At 36.5% G+C, this 23,494-nt stretch overlaps 1 protein-coding gene across 13 annotated transcripts in view; it reads left to right on the top strand.

Moving 5' to 3' along the window:
- ROBO1 (roundabout guidance receptor 1) overlaps window positions 1-23,494 on the top strand; it is a 1,228,714-nt gene that overhangs the window by 1,100,675 nt on the left and 104,545 nt on the right. For all 13 annotated transcript variants that reach the window (XM_058296067.2, XM_058296071.2, XM_058296074.2 and 10 more), the window contains 3 exons: window positions 1,294-1,414; window positions 1,754-1,892; window positions 4,529-4,656. In XM_058296067.2, coding sequence (XP_058152050.1) covers window positions 1,294-1,414; window positions 1,754-1,892; window positions 4,529-4,656 — 388 coding nt within the window. The remainder of the gene's footprint in view (window positions 1-1,293; window positions 1,415-1,753; window positions 1,893-4,528; window positions 4,657-23,494) is intronic.

A 23,494-nucleotide genomic window follows, 5' to 3' on the forward strand; every position in this document is an offset into this window, starting at 1 on the left:
TAAAGCAATGCAGGTGTTCCAAAAACAGTATGACCCCAATTTTACGAAGCAGTAGTTTGAATAAACTCCAAAGTGTATGGTGGGAAAAAAATTTTGGCTTAGTTGTTTAGCTTCTTTTTCTCACTTTCTCTCCTTTTCTCTTCCTTCCATCCGCCCTTCCTCCCTCCCTCCTTCCCTCCCTTCTCCCTTCCCTCCCTCTTTCCTTCTGCAGAATAACTGTGAGGTGCAAACCTCCCTAACTAAACATTCTGGAAGTTATCCATAACCAAACCTTTCTAGGATTCAGGGCATTATTGAAGTGGATGGAGAATTGAATTCAACCCTCTAATCTAAAAGCATTTTAAATTAAGTAAAGATAGTCCAGTTTCTGCACATACCAATCTTAATGTATATTTAACTTCAGCCTATTTATTGTATTGGGTGTCGGTTTATGTATATAATTAATTCAGTGTTCAAGAGTGTACCCTCTGGAAGTGCCTGTGGCTCAATCAGTTGGGCTGTGGTCTGCCATGTGGGAGGGCCTGGGTTCGTACCCTGTATCCAGTATCCTGGGGCCTCCTTGTGAGGGCAGGCTGGCTCACCTGCAGAGAGCTGATGGCCAGCACTGCAGAGAGTTGCAAGCTGCAAGGGAGGGGGCGTAAATAAATAAATAAATAAATCTTCTAAGGGAAAAAGAAGTGTACCCTAATGTGACTTTCTGGATGATTTGTTGGGACTGTTCTGTCTCTACCTCCTAAGACTCCAAGAAACTGTTGGAGAAGCAGCAGCAATGCCTTTTTTTTTTTTTTGCAATAGTATGTTCTGCTAAGATATATTTCTTTAAAGCAACTTGGGTAAAGTAGGTAAATAGAGACATTTTAAATTTTTGTATCTTAAAATACTAGAGTATGCTTCCCTGAAATCACACATCTACTTATTTACATATTAATTATAGCTATATGTATTAGGAATTTGCTTTTTCTTTCTTCTTCTTGCTATCCAAATGATTCATAAATTTGCATGTGTGTGTGATTTTCATTTAACTAGATACTATGAAAGGACTTGGCTGATTTGGAAAGACAAAATTTATGGAAAGGTGTTTTGCCTCTTTTATATTGTACCTCTGCAATGAGTTCTCTTTAAAGTTACTATCTATAAATATATCAAATACTAAACATCAGTTTTTTTATATAATTATACTTTTATTTATTATATGTTTAAAAAGTAGACTTTCCTTATGAAGACCTCTATCATGTAAAAAAAATAAAAAAGATAAAGCAATTTTAATTGTCTTCATGTGAAACTTTTTTTAAGATACGCGGAGGAAAGCTGATGATTACTTACACCCGTAAGAGTGATGCTGGCAAATATGTTTGTGTTGGGACCAACATGGTTGGGGAACGTGAAAGTGAAGTAGCAGAACTAACTGTTTTAGGTAAGTGCAGTTTTATCTAATCTGCTTACTTTAAGAAGTATCCTTTATTATTATTTTGCGTCTTTATAAAGGGGAAATAGCAAGTAAACCAATTTTTTAGTGGGTGACAAGAGAAAAGAAGGAATCAGTAAACAACCTTAAATGAAATACCAATGATATGGGAGGAAAACCAGGAGGAAGTAGTAAACCAAGGGAGGAGCATTTAGAAGTAGGGAATTATGAGGGAAAATTTTCTAAGCAATATTTTAAATTATAAAATATGCTCTTATCACACATCTAGACTGTTTTTCAGATCACTCATCATTTGTTTTATATTAAGATGGCGCTTTCTGATTACAGAGAGACCATCGTTTGTGAAGAGACCCAGTAATCTGGCAGTAACTGTGGATGACAGTGCAGAATTTAAATGTGAGGCTCGAGGTGACCCAGTACCTACAGTACGATGGAGGAAAGATGATGGAGAGCTGCCCAAATCCAGGTACAGGTCATCATCTCGAAATTTCTACATTTCTCATTAGACCATTGTCTTTATGCCTGCCATTAGAATATTCTGCATGCTATCAGAATAGTATCTTGATCAGGGGCAAGATAAAATACTGAAGATTATTAGGAACAGAAGATTTCTATCCTTTCTTTTTGAATTTTTCAGATAAGAACTATACATTCATAAGCCTGATCTGTCCAGAAAATACTTGTAAAATGTGATATTCCATAAACAAGTTTCTCTCTGTTCAGCCAGATCACAGTTAATACTAATGTCTTTTGTGGGAATAGGTAGGGAAGGGAGGGTGTAGGCAGCATTAAATCAGGTAAAAAGTGGGCTTTTGTTCTTTCCAGGTACAAAATCACTAGAAAGTGATAGAGGGGGTCAGAGTTTCCTTTTTTTTTTAAAAAAGATTTCTTTTTCTTTTTAAAGAAGTTGGATTACATAAATGTTACATAAAAAATATAGGGGATTCCCACACCAATAACATCCCTTGTTAGTGTGGTACATTTGCCGCAATTTATGAATACATATTGAAGCATTACTACCAATGGTGGACTGTAGTTTACATTATAGTTTACACTCTGTTGTGCACAGTTTTGTAGGTTATAACAAAATATATAGTGGCCTGTATCCATATCCATTATTGCATTGTCATCTAGGACAATTCCAATATCTGAAAATGCCCCATATTACACCTATTCTTCTCTCTCCCTCCCCGCCGAACCTCTGGTGGCCACTGCCTTTATATCAATGATAAAAGTTCTTCCCATTGCTAGAATTATAATAACTGTATAACGGAATACTAATCAGTCTACTTGAGTCCATTATTCATTCCCCAGTCTTGATGATTTGGGGATGGTGATGCCCTCTCTGTTTCTGATTGAGAGGGTTCTTAGGTCGCATGGGGCAGATGGATGGAACTATCTTGCTTACAGTTGCAGACACTGTTTCATGGGATGGGCATTGTCTGTCATCATCTCCTTGCTAGTTGTCCTGAGTGAGGCCAATGTACTGTTTCTTGATATCTTTCACATCCTTTATGTTTTAGGAGAAGAGATATATTCCTAGCATTAAGAAATGAGGCAATGAAATAAAGCATTCAAGGAATATCTGTAGACCAACTTCTCTAGTTTGTTCATTCATTCAACAAACATGTGTTGAACTCTTGCTAGGTGCTGGAATTACAGCAGTGGCTTAGACAGTTTCTTCTCTCAAGGAGTTCACAAAATAAGACATCAATGGATAGATATTTAAGGAACAATGTATTAAACATTATCATTGTCCCATAAAGATAGACTTGTAGGAGCACAGGGAAAGGAGACTACAAGAGAGTTCCCAAAGGAAAGTGACGTGTAAGTAGTGTCTTGAAAAATAAGTAAGGATTTGATAAGTAAGAATGAGTTTGACCTGGGAATTCCAGGTCAGTAGCATATCACAACATAGGCACAGATCTCTGAAAGAACATCACATGTTTTGAGTGGTGGAAAGTTTAGCATAGCTATCCTGCAGGGCTTGTGGCAAGAAGTTATGGAATAGCAGGTTAGAGAGAATAGGGCCAAATTGCCAGGGGCTTTGTATAAAGAATTTAGAACCATATTGCATATACACTGATGAGCCAATATGGGTTAATATGCACAAAATTAAGCATTATGGACAATACACTAATATGAGGAGATGTTAATGGCAGGGAGATTTTTGTTGTGGTTGTTCAGATAAGAGATGTGGAGGCTCTAAACTGACAGGTTAGATGGAGACAGGTGCCCATACTGGAAGAAAATTTCTGAGACTTACTTAATGAATTGGATGATTTGATAGATAAGGGAAATGGTGAAGGTCAATAGATTGTGTCAGAAGAAAGATTTAGTTAATGTGTTAGTGGAAGAAAGAAAGTCTTATTTAACATATAAAATATTTGGGGCCTGTGGGATGTGATGTCTAATTAGTAGTCAATTGGAAACTGGAATTTGGAGCTTAGATGAAATAGGAGTAGGAAATGTTTGTGTGGTAACCTATAGATAAATGATAGATAATATAACTCAGGGAAATCGGATAGAATATGAAGGGCACAAAAATGAAACTGCAAGGGAAACCCAACATTTAAAAGGAGGGAAGGTGAACTGAACCAAGTGAACTCTAGAATGACGTCTGGGTTCAAATACCAACTCAGCCACTAAACTAGCTAGAAACTGTGGTCAGGTGTCCTCACCTGCCTATTCCTCAATTTCCTCATCTGTAAATAGGGATGAGCATAATTTATTGGTGCAAGGATTTAGAAAGATAAAATGCACAAAACAGTCTAACATTTGATAAGAATTTAATTAAAAGTAACTGTCTTTTAATTTTAGTGGAAGCTTAATCACTTGAGGAAATAAATAGATAAATGCCAAATTTACTTCGAAATATTTTTTAGAATATTTTGTTTTAATAGGTTAGCTCACATAAATAAAATAACAAGCTCTTTTCTGTCTGCTTGCTCACTTAGAGGAATGCCGCATTTTATATTTTGTATTCAATTTTTTGAGGAGACTGCTGCTTGTGATTTGATGCTTAGACACATCTTAAGTGTAATGATGAGATCTTTCAAGTAGAAAGTCATTTAACCATGCTTTCTTTTGTTATGTCTTTAGATATGAAATCCGAGATGATCATACCTTGAAAATTCGAAAGGTGATGGCTGGAGACATGGGTTCATATACTTGTGTTGCTGAAAATATGGTTGGAAAAGCTGAAGCATCAGCTACTCTGACTGTTCAAGGTAGGATTTGGGGACACTTTTTGTTGTGGTTTTTTACTTATTTATTTATTTATTTACTTCATACAGTATGAAATGGTTGAAATTTTAAAAAAAATAGTATTTATTAGAGTACTCTATTTTAAATATAAACATTAAATATTGCTTTAAATATTATATTTCAAACTTATCTAAACAATGTCATTGCTTTGCCTATAGGAAATCTCTGTTTATTACAGAAAATTGGATTAGGCTTTCAAAATTATGAAGAGTTCTTGGTCAAGTAGAGGAGAAGAATTTGCTTTAATCTCTGGGTCTTCAAACAGTGCCATTCTAATTTTTTAATTAAGGGACCTAAAACTTTGTCTTTCGAGGGAAACATAAATCCTCAACTATTTCAGGCTATGTATTTTCAAGGGACTGGAAAATTGGCAACACAAAAATGGGTCCTCTCTGGAATGCAACATCCATCCATGAGCAGAGGGATTTTGTGGTCTTTTTCTCTGTGCATAGTGCCTATGATATAATAGACACTCAGTAAATACTTGCTGAATGAATGATTAGCACTAAGAGTGTGGTGATTTTGGTAAGGATTAAGATCCAGTGTTATAAGAACCAAAATGGATGCCACATTCTGTGGCTACAAGATTTTTGAATGTCAGAGTGACATCTTAAACTGATAGGCAGAAATGGTTCTGTCATTTCCTTTGTATCTATAATCCAGGTGTTTTCATTGTCATAATCCCTTCTTCCCTTTCTCCGTGATGTTATATTGATTATTTCTCATTGTGTCACATCTGAAAACTTTCTCCTATTTTTTTCCCTTTTTCAGAGTTAAATTGTATATTGCGGGATATGAGAGAGAGTGGCCTTTACAAAGCATTTTATGGATAAAAAAATTCCCTATTTTGACAACTATTAGTAAACAGGGGTATGGGCCATAAACCACTTAGCTTGATTCTAGATCTAACATTAGCAACACTTGGTGCTGTCATCTCTTCTGAACACTGTCTCCTTGAATGCTATTAAGAAGAAAAAGGTGGCTTTTGAGAGAGTACTTCTACTGTGAGCTTTGTACAAAAAAAGCCTTGTGGGCTTTTTACATTAGGAAAAAAAAAGAATAAAGAATATTTCCCCATCTCAAAGCCATTTTGTTTCACTTTGGGGTTTTTAGCTCACCCTCATAAAAACAAAAGGATAAAAAAAAAACCATCAAGAACAAACATTGAGTTTCTAAGGCCCAGACTACTTCTCTTTAATCTAAGTTACACTTGAACTCTACATAAGACTAAAAAAAGAAAACCCCTTTACCTTTAGAGAAAGCATAAATTTAAGAGATGTCAAATCTGGGTTCAAAAGCCCTCCAGAGGGAGTGAAAGTAACCCAGGATGACTACAAGGCATGAAAAGGTGTGTCTGTCTCTAGGCATTTGTGACCAGGAGGTTGTCTATCACATTAATCAAAGAGGTTGTCTATCACATTAATCAAAGAGATGTGTTTCACTTTATGATTTAAAGTCCTTTGCCTTGGTAGCTGACACTTTTTATAAATAATAGCCATTCTGCTGTGTCTACAGTAGACATTGAAATCAAAGTAGTATTTCCTACTGCAATATTAACTCAGTTCCAAAGCTATTTCAGCCTTAAGTTTTCCATATGGAATTCTTGCTCCCTAAGCCTGGATTTCATTGGAAACTGGGACAAATGATCAGATCCAGAAGCTACTTGAAGAATTTAGATGTTCTAATTTCAACTATATTGGATTTTCTACAAATTTATGGAGATCTGTTAATGGTTGAGAAGGTATATTATTTTATTCAAATATTAAAATCATAAAATAATGCATTTTAAAATCATTTGCAAATGTCTCGAACTTGCTCTAGTAATATACACAGTATGTCAAAGAAAGTGACTTGATCTCTGACTGCAGAAGATAACAAAGATAAAAACCATTCTAAGGAAACTTGAGAAGTTAGATCTTTTTTCTTCATTTAGTTTGGATGTAGAAAATGCTAGTTACTAAAAGGAAACTAATCAGAAAGCAATACATTTGATTGCTGGAAATAATTATAGTAAGAAATGTAGTAATGTAGTTTTAAAAAATATTTCTGTCTTCTATGTATGGTTCACTTTTTAAAGGCACTTAAGGAATCAGTACAGGAGTAAAAATAATCTTCCTCTCCCTTGACCCTCATACAATGAATATTTAACTTTGAGAATTAGTGGTAGAGCAACAAAACCTATGCTCTAAGTAGAAGGCATGTGGAAAAATTACCTTTAATTAAGGTTGGCCTTTTATATTTTACCTCCAGTATAGACGTGATTAATTACAGCACCTTAAAAAGAATCTTGATTTGAGAGTTACTTCTTTTTTTCCATTTTCTTCTCATTATACCAAATTCCTCTCTTGTGTAGACTCTACCGATGTATTTATTTCCTCAACTATTCCTTCCTTGATGCTAAGGATTTTCTTCACTTTCTTCTCGTGCGCACTTTACAGTGCTTAGCATGGTATTGGGCCTCTAGGAGACACGTTGTCCCAAAAATCTTGCTAAAATTTGAAATATACATATAGATTCCAAAGTTTTGCTTGAATGGTAGAAATATCAGTGGGGCCTAGTCGAAGGAATTGAAGCAATTTCTGGGACTTATATTTTTAATGCCAATAATAGGTTACTATGATTCAAATTTGAAAATATTTTCATCCCATGATTAATTACTGCCTGCTGGTCTGTTCAACGGATCAGTAAAAAATCAAGGGCTAGACAATTACCTGATTTACCTGAAGTTGCTTGCTAAATATACAGATTATCAAGATGGTCCCTGGAAAATCTGATTCTGGAGATTTCAGTAGGGGAACAGAAATTTTTTTTAATTTTTGTTTTTAAAGAAGTAAATTTACAAATCTCAGCTACGGATATTAGATGATGAGTTAATGGGAAGAATAAAACACTTTTATTTTATTTTAAGATTTATTTTATTTATTTCTCTCCCCTTCCGCCTCCGCCCCCCCCCCCAGTTGTCTGTTCTCTGTGTCTATTTGCTACATGTTCTTGTTTTTGTCTGCTTCTGTTGTTGTCAGCGGCATGGAAATCTGTGTTTTTTTTTGGTTGCATCATCTTGCTGTGTTAACTCTCCATGTGTGTGGCGCCATTCCTGGGCAGGCTGTACTTTCTTTCGCACTGGGTGGCTCTCCTTATGGGGCGCACTCCTTGTGCGTGGGGCTGCCCTACGTGGGGGGCACCCCTGCATGGCAGGGCACTCCTTGCGCGCATCAGCACTGCACATGGGCCAGCTTTACATGGGTCAAGGAGACCCAGGGTTTGAACCGCAGACCTCCCATGTGGTAGACGGATGCCCTATCCATGGGGCCAAGTCCGCTTCCAGAATAAAACACTTTTAAAATCTTCCTTTGTTGTTTGGAAATTACCTGAGCTGGAAGAGGTGTGTTACAAAGAATTGTGTAGCTAAGGACTTCTGGAGTCAACAGAATTTAGTTGAATCCTGTTTCTGTCATTTACCAACTATGTGACCCATAAGAGGTGTTTTTTTGTTGTTTTTTTTTGAGAGGTCTATTCATAAAACTTTAATATTCCACTTACATCAACTTAATAACACGTGTTCTTAACAATCATGCTTGGATTGTTCATGAAAATCTCATAAGATGTCAGAGTTAGCCATCATCAAGTTATTTCCCTGTTAACTCTATTTTTATATATATACTTTTCACATTTTTTTGAGAAGATGTTTAGACTATGTAAATGTTACTTTAAAAATATAGGGGATTCCCTTATGCCCTGCTCCCTACCCATGCCACATTTTCCCACATTAACAATATCCTTCATTAGTGTGGTACATTTGTTAAAATTGATGAACACATTTTGGAGCACTGCCACCAAGCGTAGATTATAGTTTACATTGTATTTTACACTCTCTCCTGCACATATTTAAAAGTTATGACAAGATATAAAATGGCCTGTATCTGTCATTGCAGTGTCATTCAGGACAATTCCCAAGTCCCAAAAATGTCCCCAAATTGCACATATTTTTCTCTCCCTCCCCTCAAAACCCATAAGAGGTGTTTTAACTCCCTGATCTTCAGTTGCCTATTTGTAAAATGGGTATAGTAATATGAACCTCACAAGATTTTTATAAAGATTAAGCTAAATTATATATGTGTGTGTGTATATATATATAATCTAGGGTATTGTATGTTACACAATGAATATATTGTAAATAAAGGATGTTATGTTCATGAGTATTATTATTATTGATAGCTATTATGTAGTAAAAAATGTTTAGATTATTCTAGACAGTTGTTCATGCACTATTTTCAATGAGAAATCTGAAGTTTTATGATGATATTATAATGTGTAGCAAATTATTTAAACTACTTTCTCAAATATAGAGCATTACATTTTCACTTAAAAATCTTCTTTGGTTTTTATAATAGATGTTCTGTTTTTTCCTTGTGCCATCAAAGCTAGTGTTACACTTAGTTGAAGTAATGAAAAGCAACTAAATAAATTAATGAAACTTATGACCATCTGGCAATGGAAACTTAAAAAAAAAAAGATAACATTTGATGTGCAATGGAGCATTATTGTTTTAGAAATACATTCAACAGAGAGTATTTGACCTCTGTTCTGATTCCATTACCTTTAAGAGTGACTGTTTTTCAATTTTTTTAGATTCTCAGGCTCTCAGATTGTCTCTATATCCAATAGGGATGTCTTCTGGTAATTCATTGTAAGACAACTGCGATTATCTTTGAGCAGATATATACTTCCTTCATGGATACTTGGGTCCATGACACTTGAGTTCCCTATTAAACTTCCAAACCATAGGTGAAATATGAAGTCATACCCTGTTAACAGCAAGTATCGCACCCCTGAAAATTAGACCACATCCATAGTATCTACTGTAATATTGGTTCATTTTTAGATTAGTTCCTCCTGGGCAGCAGAAAGCCTAAGCTATTTAACCAAATTAAAACACTCATTATCCGTAACATAGACTCTGTATATTACTTGGAAAAAAATGTATATTGTAATAAAATTTGGCAAAATTAGGAATTTAGGGATTAAAAATAAATCCAGCCAGGGCTCTGTTGATATTCAGCCAATACAAAAGCACATCCAGTTTCCTTTAACTTGCATGTCAATTTTGGTATGTCTTTGAAACTTAGCATCAGAATGAGACTCAAAGGCTCTGCAGTAATTTGACCTCTTGAAGAAGAATTAATGTTCTTTACATGGGTATTTATGGGCCACTTAAAAAGTAGCGAAATAATGCTGTTTGGTAAAATTACAGTAGGAAAGTTTCTGCTTAACCCTCAGTTAACCAGAAAATTCAGTTAATCAAAGGTTTATTACAGATAAATTTAAACCATCTGTGTCATAACATTTAATACCTGTTGTTTGTCTGGAGCCCTATTCCCCACCCCCCCCATTAAAAAATTTATACATCTCCTCAATTTTGATTTATTACGTTGTTTTATTTGCACTTTAAATCCACAATTTGATGAAACAGCTGCTTCTGTCTTGGTAAGAATGAATTATTTACTGAACTAGTTTTTCTTATTGCATAATGACCCCCATCTTTTAAAGAAAAAGGATATATACTGTGGTATTTATAGCCATTTTATAGTTTGTGACATACCTATAAAATAAAAAATCTAACCAGAACAAAATAGATGCTTGGAGGGACCCTCCCAAGTTTTTAAAGTGTGTCATTCAAATTGCTAACTTTTATGCCTCCTCTTGGTGTTCAAAAAGTAGTGGCAAGTTCGTTTTATGTTATTTTATTTTCTTAATCTAAACTATAACATAAAGCTTTTATTAGTTGCTTGCCAGGTAGGTCCTGAGTTTCTTTTTAGAATCACATCATAACCATCTTGAATTATTTTACTTGTTTTTAATTTTGAACCAATTCATGGTCAATCTAAAAAGTGGGTGTTTTTTCCTTTGGTTGCCTGTAACCTTTAAGAAAAGCACAGTTAGATAAAGCTTCAGAAACACTAAAAGAGAAGAAAGGAGGAAATAAAATAATTTTACTTACTCTCCACTCAATAGCAATCCCTAAAATTATTTATTTATTTATGATAACAATCATGTTGACTTTTTAAGTTAATGCCGTTTCTGAGGAGTGGTGCCCCAAAAAGAAAGCTAGAGGATAAAGCCACATTGAGTTTAGTTTAAACTGAATTTCTCTCATTTCCATTGTTCTCCTCAGCCTCGAAGATTTTTTATGATTCTCTGCTTCAGTGATACCCATTGCTTAAACAGGGCCAACTAGATGGCTTTATTAATCTTTCTACTCCCCTTGCAACTTCGCAGATAAAGCAGCTCTTATTACTGCCACAATTTCATTTCCAAAGTAAATTTGTAACTCTCATCAGTGTGCTCATGTTTCCATGGCTCTATCAGTCACAGGAAACTGAACTGAGAGCGGGCTTCCATACACCAGCTATTTCCCAAGCAGTCACATTTTATCTTCCTTGAGTTGAACCATTAAGAAAATCTAATCCCGTTTTTGTTTGTCTCTTTTACAATGGGAACTAAAGGACATTTAGTCTCCCTGTTTCCCTTTAGGTCTGAGTGCTGGCCCCGGTCAGACATAGGAAGCTGTATATTTAGACCTCAGTTCACACCTCAATGCACTCCTTTTCAAGCTTCTCACAGAGACCAGTTAGTCTTTGAAGAAGAAACAGTTGCTTTTCTGCCCTTTCTGACCCTTAGAAACAGCTCTATTAAAAAGAAAAAGAAAAGACCAGTGCCAAGCCTCGGTAAACCAGGTGATGGTCTGTTGCCAGCGTGGGAATTCTGTGAAATTTCAGCTCTTTTTCCATAGGTGTTCATCCATTTCTTACCCTCATTGTGGAATGACTCCACTCTCTCAATTTCATCAACTGCTTTATTTCTTAATATAAAATAGGGTGTCACAAATTATGTTACTGTATCTTTAAATTACCCTTGGTTAGACATTTGGAATGCTAAAAGTGAATCATCAAAAGAATAAATGTGCTTTCTATTCTATTCTGAAGAATTGTTATTTTGTCTGATACTTCCCATAAGTACTTATGCCAGTTATTCAATGAAAGAACATAGTGCTTCCCCATTAGGATTGACTAGCAAGTGACAGCCTCTCCAAGGCTGAGCCTTAAAGTCTCAGACTGACATTAGGCAAGGGAGACACCAAGGCAGAAAGAAGGCCCTTGCTGTCTTTTGGCTGTCTCAGTTGCTACTAGTGGGTTGTTTCCTAGAACCTCTCTTCTCCGCTTTTCACGAGATACGTTCCTCCAACAAGAAGCTTTGCTAAATTATCTAGCACACTACCATGTACGATTGACCCCTATTTAATGTCAGAAGGGACCAGGAATCGAAGAGTAGTTATGAAACTTCAGTAAACAAGAAGCAGCGGTCAGAGATATGCCTAAGCTTATAAATTACTGCTAACCCAGAGTATGGTATTAAATTCATATAAAATTATAGTGATGCAGTGAAAAGTGAAGTTGGTGGTAATGCTGTTGAAACACACCTAGTAGAAAGCTGAGGGCCATTTTTTACTCTCCCTTTTCTCACATTTCATGCATCTAATTAATCACCACAAGGTCTTGCTGATTTTACCTTTGAAATATTTCTCAAATCTCTTACCATTGCTTTTACCTTCTAATGCAGCCTTTTTCATCTCACAGTAAAACTTACTTTTATACAGTCTCCTTGCCTCTAACTTGTCCCATAGAATCCCTTCTCCATACAACAGGTCCCTGTATCTAAAACCAAAATCTAATTATATTAGTTCCTTCTATAAAACATTTGCATGGTTCCCATCTGTCCAGAATAAGATGCAAGTTAATTTCATGGTACTCTGCCTAGCCTCTTCTCTTGCTACTCCCTTTTAGTCACGTATAACTATATTGCTTATATATTTTTTTTCATGCATGCACCATCATGCATCATGTCCAGCCTTTTTGTTATATTTGCTCTTTGTTCTAACATGCCCCATCTGTCTCTTGCCCCATCTTCTACTTGAAATTATTCCTTTGCTTGGACCTAGTTCAGATAAGCATCCTTCAGAAAGCTCTTCTGACTCTCTACCCTAAGGCTGGTTAGGTATACTCCATTCCTGTACCTATGGAGGATATTGCTGCCCTTAGGATATTTCAATGTCTGTCTGCTTCATGGTGAGTTTCTTAGGGACACACTTTATTTTCTTTGCACTCTCAGTCTTTATGCTTACTGCATTCTCAGGTATGTCCTTAGTGCTCAGGAGACAAGTTTTCTGAATGAGTGAAGCAAGTGCTGGCCTTGATACATACCAAGTGTGGGATACTGGTTAAGTCACTTAAATGCTCTGAATTTCAGTGCTTATCAGTTGAAAAATATGTGTGTACGTCATCGAATTGGTAGGAAGCCTGAAAAGATAACTAACAGAAGAATTACAGTTTTCTAATTAAAAATGTGTTGAAAATGTTTCCCTCAGAAAATGGCTATAGGTATTAAATGAACTAATGATTATAAATTGCTTAGCACATTGTGCAAAGCTTTATTTATTTATTTATTTTTCATGGGCTGTGGTGCATTTGTTGCATTTATTTATTTATTTAATTTATTCCTACCCTTTCCCCCCCACCCCCACCACCAGTTGTCTGCTTTCTGTGTCCATTCGCTGTGTCTTCTTCTGTGTCTGCTTGTATTCTTGTCAGCGGCATGGGGAATCTGTGTCTCTTTTTGTTGTGTCATCTTGCTGCATCAGCTCTGTGTGTGTGCGGTGCCACTCCTGGGCAGGCTGCACTTTTTTGCGCTGGGTGGCTCTCCTTACGGGGCACACTCCTTGCATGTAGGGCTCCCCTATGTGAGGACACCCCTGTATGGCACGGCACTACTTGCCCACATCAGCACTGCGCGTGGGTCAGGTCATCACATGGGTCAGGAGGCCCTGGGTTTGAACCCTGGACCTCCCATATGGTAGGCGGATACTAGATCTATCGGTTAAGCCAAATCTGCTTCCCATGTGCAAAGCTTTAAAATACTCAATAAAAATAAAACCAATGAGGATGATATGAAGAAGAAGAAAGGGGAGGGGAGGAGGAAGAGAAGGAAAAGAAGAAGTTGATACTGACACACTTCAGTGATACCTCTTATCTTGCATATGTCAGAACCAGGGCTTCATATATCTTCAGTTCCTTTAGCTACTTATCACTAAAATAAAACCAATGAGGATGATATGAAGAAGAAGAAAGGGCAGGGGAAGAGGAGGAGAAGGAAAAGAAAAAGTTAATACTGACACACTTCAGTGATACCTCTTATCTTGCATATGTCAGAACCAGGGCTTCATATATCTTCAGTTCCTTTAGCTACTTACCACTAACTCTATAAACAAATTTAGATCTGATTCATGTGTGCCTCTCCCAGAATGCTAACTGTAATGCTTTTTACATAGACACACAATAAATACTTTCAACAAATAATGACTATTCAAGCTTGTGTAACTGAGGTTAAAAAGATGTCATTTTTTATTCTAGTTGTTTTAGGCAGCAGTGAGTAAATGAAGTATTACTACAATATGAAAATTTTATACTTTAGTTAAAAATATTTTTGGTATTAATATGTGCATTTGATATGTACTTGAGACCCAAATAATAAGTTTGCTTTTTGATTAAACAGATCCATAATTAACATGATTCCTTTGCATCCGTAAACATAATTATTACTCCTCCTGGTATGTTCAATGATGGTAAATATCTTGATAGAATGAATAATATTGAATCTTTCACTGTTTATTCCATAGATATAATCCATATGTTGGAACAATTAAATAAACTGAAGATAAAAATAACTTAGATAGTCTTCAGCAATAACTTCCATATAATTTAAAATTTTAATAGTAATGAAAATGGATCAGAAGGCTTAATCCATTAAAAGAAATGTGCATCAGTGCATTTGACTATTTTCTAACATGTGAAAGAACAACTTTGAAGAGAAGCGAGAAATGTGTTAATCTTACAAAGTGCTGTGTGAGTGTGTAGCTTCTTTTTCTGGACCACTTGAAAGAAATTATAGAATGTGAAATTAAAATTTAGATAAAACTAATACAGTATGCGGTCACCCCTCGGGCTGAAGTGTGGTTTGCTGGCCTGGCGGGGGAGCAGCCGCGGCAGGCCAAGCCGCTGCCCCCATAATAGGGTGGCTGGTCGAACTCACCGCCACCCCTGAAGGGAGCTCGGCATGGGCGCAAAGTGCCCTCGGGTCTCCCCTTCTCGGCAGCCATGCTTCCGCGGCCGCCCCTCCTCCCGGATGGCGCCACACGATGCCTGTGGGGTGGCATCCTTCTTCTTCCTTCTCCCTGCGCAGGCGCAGGGCGGAAAATTCCAGTCTGCCCTTTTCCCCTCCCCCGACAGCAGCAACAGCCAGGCGTGGGCGGAAAAATCCAGTCTGCCCTTTTCCCTTCCCCCGACAGCAGCAACAGCCAGGCGTGGGCGGGAAACTCAAGTCTGCCCTCCACCCCAGCAACAGCAGCCACCAATCCCTAAACCCTGCCCCTTCCCCCAGCAACAGCGACAGCCAATCCCTAACCACCACCCCTCTCCCGTCCAGCACCTCCCACTGACCTTTCTCCGGCAACCAATCAGAACAGGGCGTGGCTTCGACCAATCAGCCTTCCCCAGCCCCTATAAAACTGTTGCCTCTCCCTCAATAAAGTGGACTTGTGTGTTTACCTTGTCTCCGCGGTAGTTCTTCTGCCGTGCGCCCTCCAGTCCTGAGAGCCCCCGACAAGGGCCTGGCCTCCCTTGTCCCCAGTTGATCGCCTGCTTCTCCGGGCGACCCCCTCGTCGCCGGCTTCGCTGGGCAACCCCATCAGCCGAAACCGCGCAACCCCTGTGAGACCGATCCCTCGTCTGCTGCCGGACCGACCCCTCGTCCCGAGCTGGACCGACCCCTCGTCCGCAGCCAGACCCCACCTCTACCGACCGAGCAAGCCGCCGCACAGTATAGATTATTATAGATTTTATTGCCAGTAGTAGAGGCTAAACAATAAAGAACTTGCATTAAAAAAAAACAAACAACAACTCTGGGTGTTTTCTATGATTAGGCTTCACTATGTTTCACTTTCCATCAGCATATAAGATCTTTATAAAAGGGTCATTATGACTTTTTATAGCTTGTCTGATATCTAGGTATAAAAGTAAATAGAAAAGAAAAATGGACCCCTCAGTCTGAATTTCCTTTCTTCAATGTAGAACTTCATTTAAATCATTTGTTGGAATAGTTTCCTTAAATTGCTTGTTTTAGAAAAGCTGGCAGAATAATAGTGTATTGTTTCTGACCATTAACAAGGTTATTTGAGTCGAAGCCAAAACTAATAGTGTCAAGGGACCTTTTTACAGGTTCAAGTTAGGTTTACAATAATGTAGGATCTTGGTCAAAAACTGTGAAATCATCAACATTTTGATGGAACACATATTGTGAGACCCCTAATGCTTTACTTGACAAATTAACAAAGCTTGATATGTGTATGACAATTTTCCCAGGCTCTGGCCAGATTATAGCAGAACTGGTTCTTTGGGGAATGATTCTTCAAGTATAGTGATAATCCACAGAGGCCCAGCAAAGTCATTATGCTAACAGTAAATAGTGCTTCAGGGGTGGGAATGGGGAATATATATATATACACACACACACATATATAATAATGTAACATATATGTGTTCTATATATTTACCACCTCTTCTATGTGCCTTCTGTATGTATTGCTACTCTAAATGCTGAATTTAGGAATTTTATTCAAAATGTCTTCCTTACACAAGTTATTGTGTGTTTTTGTTGGTTTGTTTGTGTGTGTTTGGTTTAATAGTTAGAAAAGTGACAATTTAAAAAATCAAAGATATGCAAATCTCAAATGAGATTTACAGTTGTGAAAAAAAAAAACCCAAAACAGCCAATGTGATTGGAGACTTTTAAAGACTCAATATTGCTAGCTGAGCTTTTTGTAAGGAGGCTGAAAGTTAAATGCCATCAACGAAGAGGTTTAATGAAGTCCCACTACAGAATTTAACAAGAGAATGATTTGTGAGATGGCTCAGTCTCCTAACTGTTCTGATCGCTGGCATAAATAGGATGCTGAACTCTATTCTTGCTGATCTTTGATGCTATTTGATTTGATTGAGACAAAGCTGCATTTTGACTCATGATTTTTTGCCATTTTTTTTCCAAGAAGGATAAAATAAAGGACTTTTCAAATCTAATCTATTTTAACCCTTAAGGTGTGAAATTCTTTTAGATTTCTGTCACTTAGCCGTGAAAGTTTTTGATTGCTTTCAGTTATTTTAAATGGATTAATACAAATTTTTAAAATTAAACAAAAGAAAAAATATTCACCATGTGGCTTTCCTATGAGAATTTGAAACACTTTCTGAATGTGTGTGCCAGCAAATATTAATATTTGAAAAAATAGGTAGATCAGGCAGGTACAAGAAATAATTGATATGAGATTATTCTGTGACGTATAATGACACGGCAGTACCCTAGTAAATAGCACATTTTGGGTCTTCCATTATGTTCTGAGCTTGGTTGTGATTTACTCACCTACATAATGGTAGATAAGGTTTTCCCATGGACCCGTTATAAAGATGTGTAACTTAGCAACTATCTTTGGCAACCTACATTCTAAAATACATAGCACCAGTGTGGAAATTTATGTATTGAGTTATATGCATCTCTTTAATATGAATTATTCTGCCTGAGAATGAAATTGGAGAAATAGTATTTTGCTTTAGTAATTGGTAGGTAGCTTGTTTTAAAGTATTAGAGTCATTGCTAAAAATCATGCATAATTTTAAGATTTGAAATTATTTTTTGCTTATGTGGATCATTTACTATAGAAGAATTAATTCTTAGTTAATTCACATTACTGTAATCTACTTCATCCAGAATTGTTGGGATTAAGGTGTTTGAGATAATTCATTGTTTCAAAGGGAATAATAATGGCCTATTTGACATTAAAGACATCTTTTCCTTACTATAAACTCTGAAGAAAACATATGCAAAATAATTGAAAAGTTGATTTTTTAATGCATCAATGTAACTATTGATTTTTATTATTTGTTAATATTTAAATATTTTGATTGTTTTACATAGCTTTAATAATGATGCTGAGCAGTATTCATTCTTTGTAGATTCACAGATCACTTCTGCATATTCCAAATATCAGACATATGATAAATAATTTTGGCCTTATTTAGGTTGCTCGAGAAGAAATGTTAGATTATACAACTCTTTACTAGATTGAGACATCAATAGAGATGGGCAGGAATCATCTACCTCAACTCTGTATGTTATAAGATGAGAAAACTAATGTTGGAGACTCTTTATTCTAGATAGCAAACTGTTATTACATGGCTGCTTATATTTGACATTGCTATGAATTGGTACCCTTTTCAGGGTTGGAATGGGCTGTTTTGACATTGATTTTTAATAAAATAAAATATGCATGATAATCCCTCCCTTAGAAAAAAACACCTTTTTAAAAAATGTGTGAGACCTTCCCATATATGAGCAAAGCAATTTTGTAACTACATGTATGTAATATATTGATATATGCATTGTGCATTTAAATAATTTCTCATGGAAAGTTGTTGCTTTTCAGGTCACGTAGTCAGCATATTTCAGGACAAAAATTATATTGGAGTGAGGTTAATTATTTTCTTTTACAAATGTGTCACTCAATATAGCACAATAACAAGGATTTTTTAATTATTTTTTTTTATTTTTTAAGAAACTTAAGATTACATAAATGTTGCATAAAAAATATAAGGGATTCCCATAAAACCCCATTCACTCCCCCTCCACACTCTCCCAATCAACAACACTCTTCATTAGTGTGGTACGTTTGTTATAATTGATGAACACATATTGAAGCATTTCTATTAACCTTGGATTACAGTTTATATTATAGTTTATACTCTCTCCTGCACAATTTTGTAGGCTTTGATGAAATATACAATGGCCTGTATCTGCCACTGCAATGTCATGCAGGACAATTCCAATGTCCAAAAAATGTCCCCATTTTACACCTATTTTTCCCTCTCCCTCATGTCTGAACCTTTGGTGACTTCTGCCTTTATGGCAATGATAAGAGTTCTTCCATTCCTAGAATAATAATAAGTTTATCCCCAATCTTGTGAATTTTGGCGTGGTGATACCCACTCTGCTTCTAATTGCAAGGGAGCTTAGACCCCATGGGACAGATGGGGTAGCAATTATCTTGCTTGCAGTTGCAGACACTCACTGTTCCTTGGGATGGGCATTGTCCATCATCATTTTCTTGGTAGCTGTCCTGGAAGAGTCCAATGAACTGGATAGCAGGTGTTGCAACTTTGCTGATATTCAGGGCTCAACTGGCACATGGATGAATCAAAGATTTAAGTCTCTGGGACATATATTTATCAAGATAGTGCTAATTATAGGTTCAAATCAAAAGGACAGAAGAGTCAGGTATAGAGAACCTGTAAGTGAATCTAACTCTGTTACACTGGGGAGCATAAATTCCAAAGTAAGGCCCACTGACAGAGTGCCAGATTCCTGAGCTGTCTGCTCTGCTTATGGCTCCTGGAAGTCTCTAGAACCCTAAGGAATCCCACTATTTGAGGCACTGTTTACTGTGGCAGCCAATGAGATCCTGTTGAGATAGGCATAAGCATAACCTCTAGGTTGACCTCCCAACTCACTTTGAAATCTCTTAGCCATAAAAAACGCATTTGTATTTACAATTTCCCCCTTTTAGCTAAGGTCTTCTTCCAGATGCATTGCTAATTGGCACTTGGTAATAATCCCTCAGTGCCAGGGAGGCTCATTCCCCTGAGTCATGTCCTATGTCAGGGGTCGGGTGGGAAGATATGCTGATTTTGGCTAAGAGAGAGGGTACATTTGAGCAACAAAGTAGCTTTCAGGAGGTAACTCTTAGTATACAATACTAGACCAAGTTTCAGTCTCACAAGAAAAAAGTTTGCCATCATCAATATCCAGGGTCTGTCATAATGGTCTGTCTTCTTTCACTAGGCACTGCCCTTGCACTCAGGGAATTCTAGTAAGAATTTTAAAAGCTGGGCAGACTTGAATTCAGATTATCCAATTCTTACCTGATGTGTGACCTTAAAAATATTTATTAATATTTACTTTCATCCTTTGCAAAATTGGGATATTGAACTCTTCTTTACATAGTTGTTGTGAGGATTCCACCATAGTGTCTGACACATAGTTGGCTAATGTTGACAGGTCTTTATTATTAAACTGAGATGGAAAGTAGTTGTGTGAAGTGTGCAGGATCACAGATCTGATTGATTTTGGAGAGGAACTTGATCCAGAGTCTTTCAGCTGTCAGTTAAGTAATTTTATCATTACATCATCATATAGCTCAACTCTTGAGCATCATGAAATATGCCATTCAAGATAGATATTCCAGATTTTAAAATTAGACAAATTCTTATAAAATACTTTTTATGTACAAAATAAGATGCTGGGCACTGGGAAGAATGCACAGATGACTAAGATATGGATTCTGACTTCAAAGAAGATCCTATAGTCTATTGAAGGAGAGACATATGCATAAATATCTAGAATATCTGTCAAATGTGAAAGGTGGGTTCATAAAGACATTGTTATGCCAGAGAGAAAGGTAATGCTTTCAGCTGAATGATAGGAACATTATTGTCAGTTGTTCAGTCTTTCAACAGATATTTACAATGTGAATAATGCCTTCTCATTGGTAACTTCTAGAGAAAAGATGACAAACAAAATACTTGCCCTCAGGGATCTTGAAGGATAGTGTTGGAGGCAGACATTTATAAAATAATCACATAATAAAATTATAAACTATAATATATTCCCTGGGAGAAAAAAATAAGGTTCCTATGAGAATATATGGCATTCTGATATGACAAAGCATCAAATTTAGAGTTGGTGCATTAAAGAAGCATTGTTTTTATTTTGTTTTTGTTTTTTTGAGTTAAGAGCTAAAGGCTGAATAGGAATTAAATAGGTAAAGGGGGAATATCCCAGCATATAGCATAAACAGAACCTTATGTAAGGAGGAGCATGATGGATTCCAGGACCAAAAAAAAGACCTGCCTGGGGATAGATAGGCTAGGGAGACTGAGGAGGAGACAGGTACATATTAAAGGATTATAAGCAAAAAAGTAATATGATCAAATTAGGTGTATTAGGTATTTTGTTTTGTTTAATCACTGAGGTGGTATTGTGGAGATTGCAGTGAGGGCGGGGGAGCGGGGCGTGGAAGCAAGCATAGTTCCACCATTCAGGAGCCATTACTATTGGATAGCTTGGGCCAGAGTGGTGATACATGGAGATGAAAAGAGGTGGATGGGAATAAGTAGTAGTTAGGTAATTAAAACTATGGGATTTGACAAAGGATTATGTATTTCAAAGAGGAGAGGTTTCTTGCTTTCTAAACTGACTTAGGGAATATTGCTATCAAAGTTATGCTCCTGAGATCCTATGTGTTAGGAGGCATACACTTCATCATAAATTTCTGGGTAGTTGAATTTGAATTTGAACCTTGGATTCTTCTGTAGGCGTATAGGTAAGTTACATACACCCTTTAATATCTGTGGTTTTGGGGAAGTGAGGAAGTGAGACATTTTTATGTCTAAACATTGAAAGACATAATGATAAGCTTTATTGATAAACTAAATCTTTTCCCCACATAGAAATTATACTGAATATTTAAAAAAAATCCTGGGTGTTTTTAATTGTCCTAGATATTATTATATTATCATTCATGAGTATCTATACATATAATTTCTCTAGCATACCAGTGACTAAGTTTTGTCAGTTCAAATGTAGATAGCTTAACTTTACTACTTGAAAATTTGAGTGTTCGTCTCATTTAAAATATGTTTCTTCTTAAAAACCTTGCAACTCATTGCTTTACTGCATTCATATTCTTCTGGAATTTGGTATATGTATAATTCTAGTCCGTTACATTTGTTAATTGAGCACTATGTTCAAAAAGCACTATAGATAAGAATGAAAAAAATCACATTAATTTAAGAACTCTTCTAATTTAGCTACTAATAATAAAAACTATTATTTATGAATCAGCAGAATTCCATAGCCAAGTTGCCTTTACTTGTAGCTCATCCAAGAAAATTGCTGTTTTCTGATATTTACTAATAGCATTATAATTTTCCTTACCATAGAGAAAATTTGATTTAGCTATAAAATCATCAATAGAATCATTCTAGGAGTTTAAAATACTTAAATTATTTTTGGCCTAAATACTATGACAGTTTTCTGTCATTACATTTTAAAGTAATTGTATAGTCCATTGCTAACAGTGAAGAATCTCAATACTTTTAACCTGTAAGGATAAACTCGAATATATTTGCCATTCTATTTCAAAATTTCAGATCTCAGTGTGAAAGTCCCAAAATTTTATTCATAACATTATGATAATAAATGCAAATATTTTACTTTTTTGTAATTTTCTGATGTCTACTAGATTTATCATATTTTTGTGGACATTTTCTAGTAGAGCATGTATTATATACATAATCCAATGTGAAAGAGTTGAGGGAAGAAAAATACATCAATTCTCATGCTTTGCACCTGAATTTCTAAACCCTTAAAATCCTAGTGTAGAAAGCATTTTGAGCCAACTACTCTATTTCTTTGCCAGACAGGTTGATATCTAAACGGTTGTAGCAAAATGGAAATAATTCCCACTTTTAAACACCTTTACAGACATCACGGTTGGCAACCAATTCATGGGCCAGTGACCTTTATTGTTAACTGCGTCTTCTCTCTACTTTCCCTAAGTTGTTCACGCTATTATTTAGGCACATTATCTTCTTGTCTGGCCTAGGTAGTTATCAAGATCGAATCCGTCCTGCATTTATTAAACCTAATCTAGCGACTTTTTAACTGTCTGTTTAGCTGACTTATTTTCTTCGGGGAAAAAAAAAATCTCTCCCTCCAGCTTCCATATATATATACTTTTCAAACATTTATTATCTTTCTGGCTCATGTCTCCTGAATATGACAAGCAGATAGAAGAATATGAGGTGCTTTTTTTTTTTCTCCACCCATCCCTCTCTCCTTTCCTTCCTTTTGTCTGTCCTTCTGTCCTCCTCCTCCTTTTTTTGTTCTTCTTTCTTCCTTCTTTTGTTCCTTTCTGCCTTCCATTGTTAATTCCTTTACCTATTAGCTTAAGAATAGTCTCCTTATTTCATTTGTACCTGAAGATTATTGTTTGAATAATGTATACTCATAGAATACAGAAGATTTTGAAGTAATTAAATAATTTGAGTCCTTTGATGTGTCATTCAAAGGAGGAAAAAAGTCCCTTATTCTAAGTGTTAGTGTGTGTGTGAGTGTGTCTGTGTATGAGGGAGGCTAAATTTTTCCAAGCATTTAATTTTTTTAATTGTTTAATTTTTAAAAGATTTATTTTTTATTTATTTCTTTCCCTTCTCCCCCTTCCCCAGTTGTCTGCTCTCTGTGTTCATTCACTGTATGTTCTTCTGTGACTGCTTCTATACTTAACAATGGGACCGGGAATCTGTGTTTCTTTTTGTTGCATCATCTTGTGTCAGCTCTCTGTGTGTGCGGCACCATTCTTGGGCAGGCTGCACTTTCTTTCGCACTGGGTGGCTCTCCTTACAGGGCACACTCCTTCCGTGTGGGGCTCCCCTACGTGGGGGACACCCCCGAGTGGCACGGCACTCCTTGCGCGCATCAGCACTGTACATGGGCCAGCTCCACACGGGTCAAGGAGGCCCAGGTTTGAACCATGGACCTCCCATGTGGTAGGCAGACACCCTATCCATTGGGCCAAGTCCACTT

Source organism: Dasypus novemcinctus, chromosome 4, assembly GCF_030445035.2.
Source record: "Dasypus novemcinctus isolate mDasNov1 chromosome 4, mDasNov1.1.hap2, whole genome shotgun sequence".
Classification (NCBI taxonomy): domain Eukaryota; kingdom Metazoa; phylum Chordata; class Mammalia; order Cingulata; family Dasypodidae; genus Dasypus; species Dasypus novemcinctus.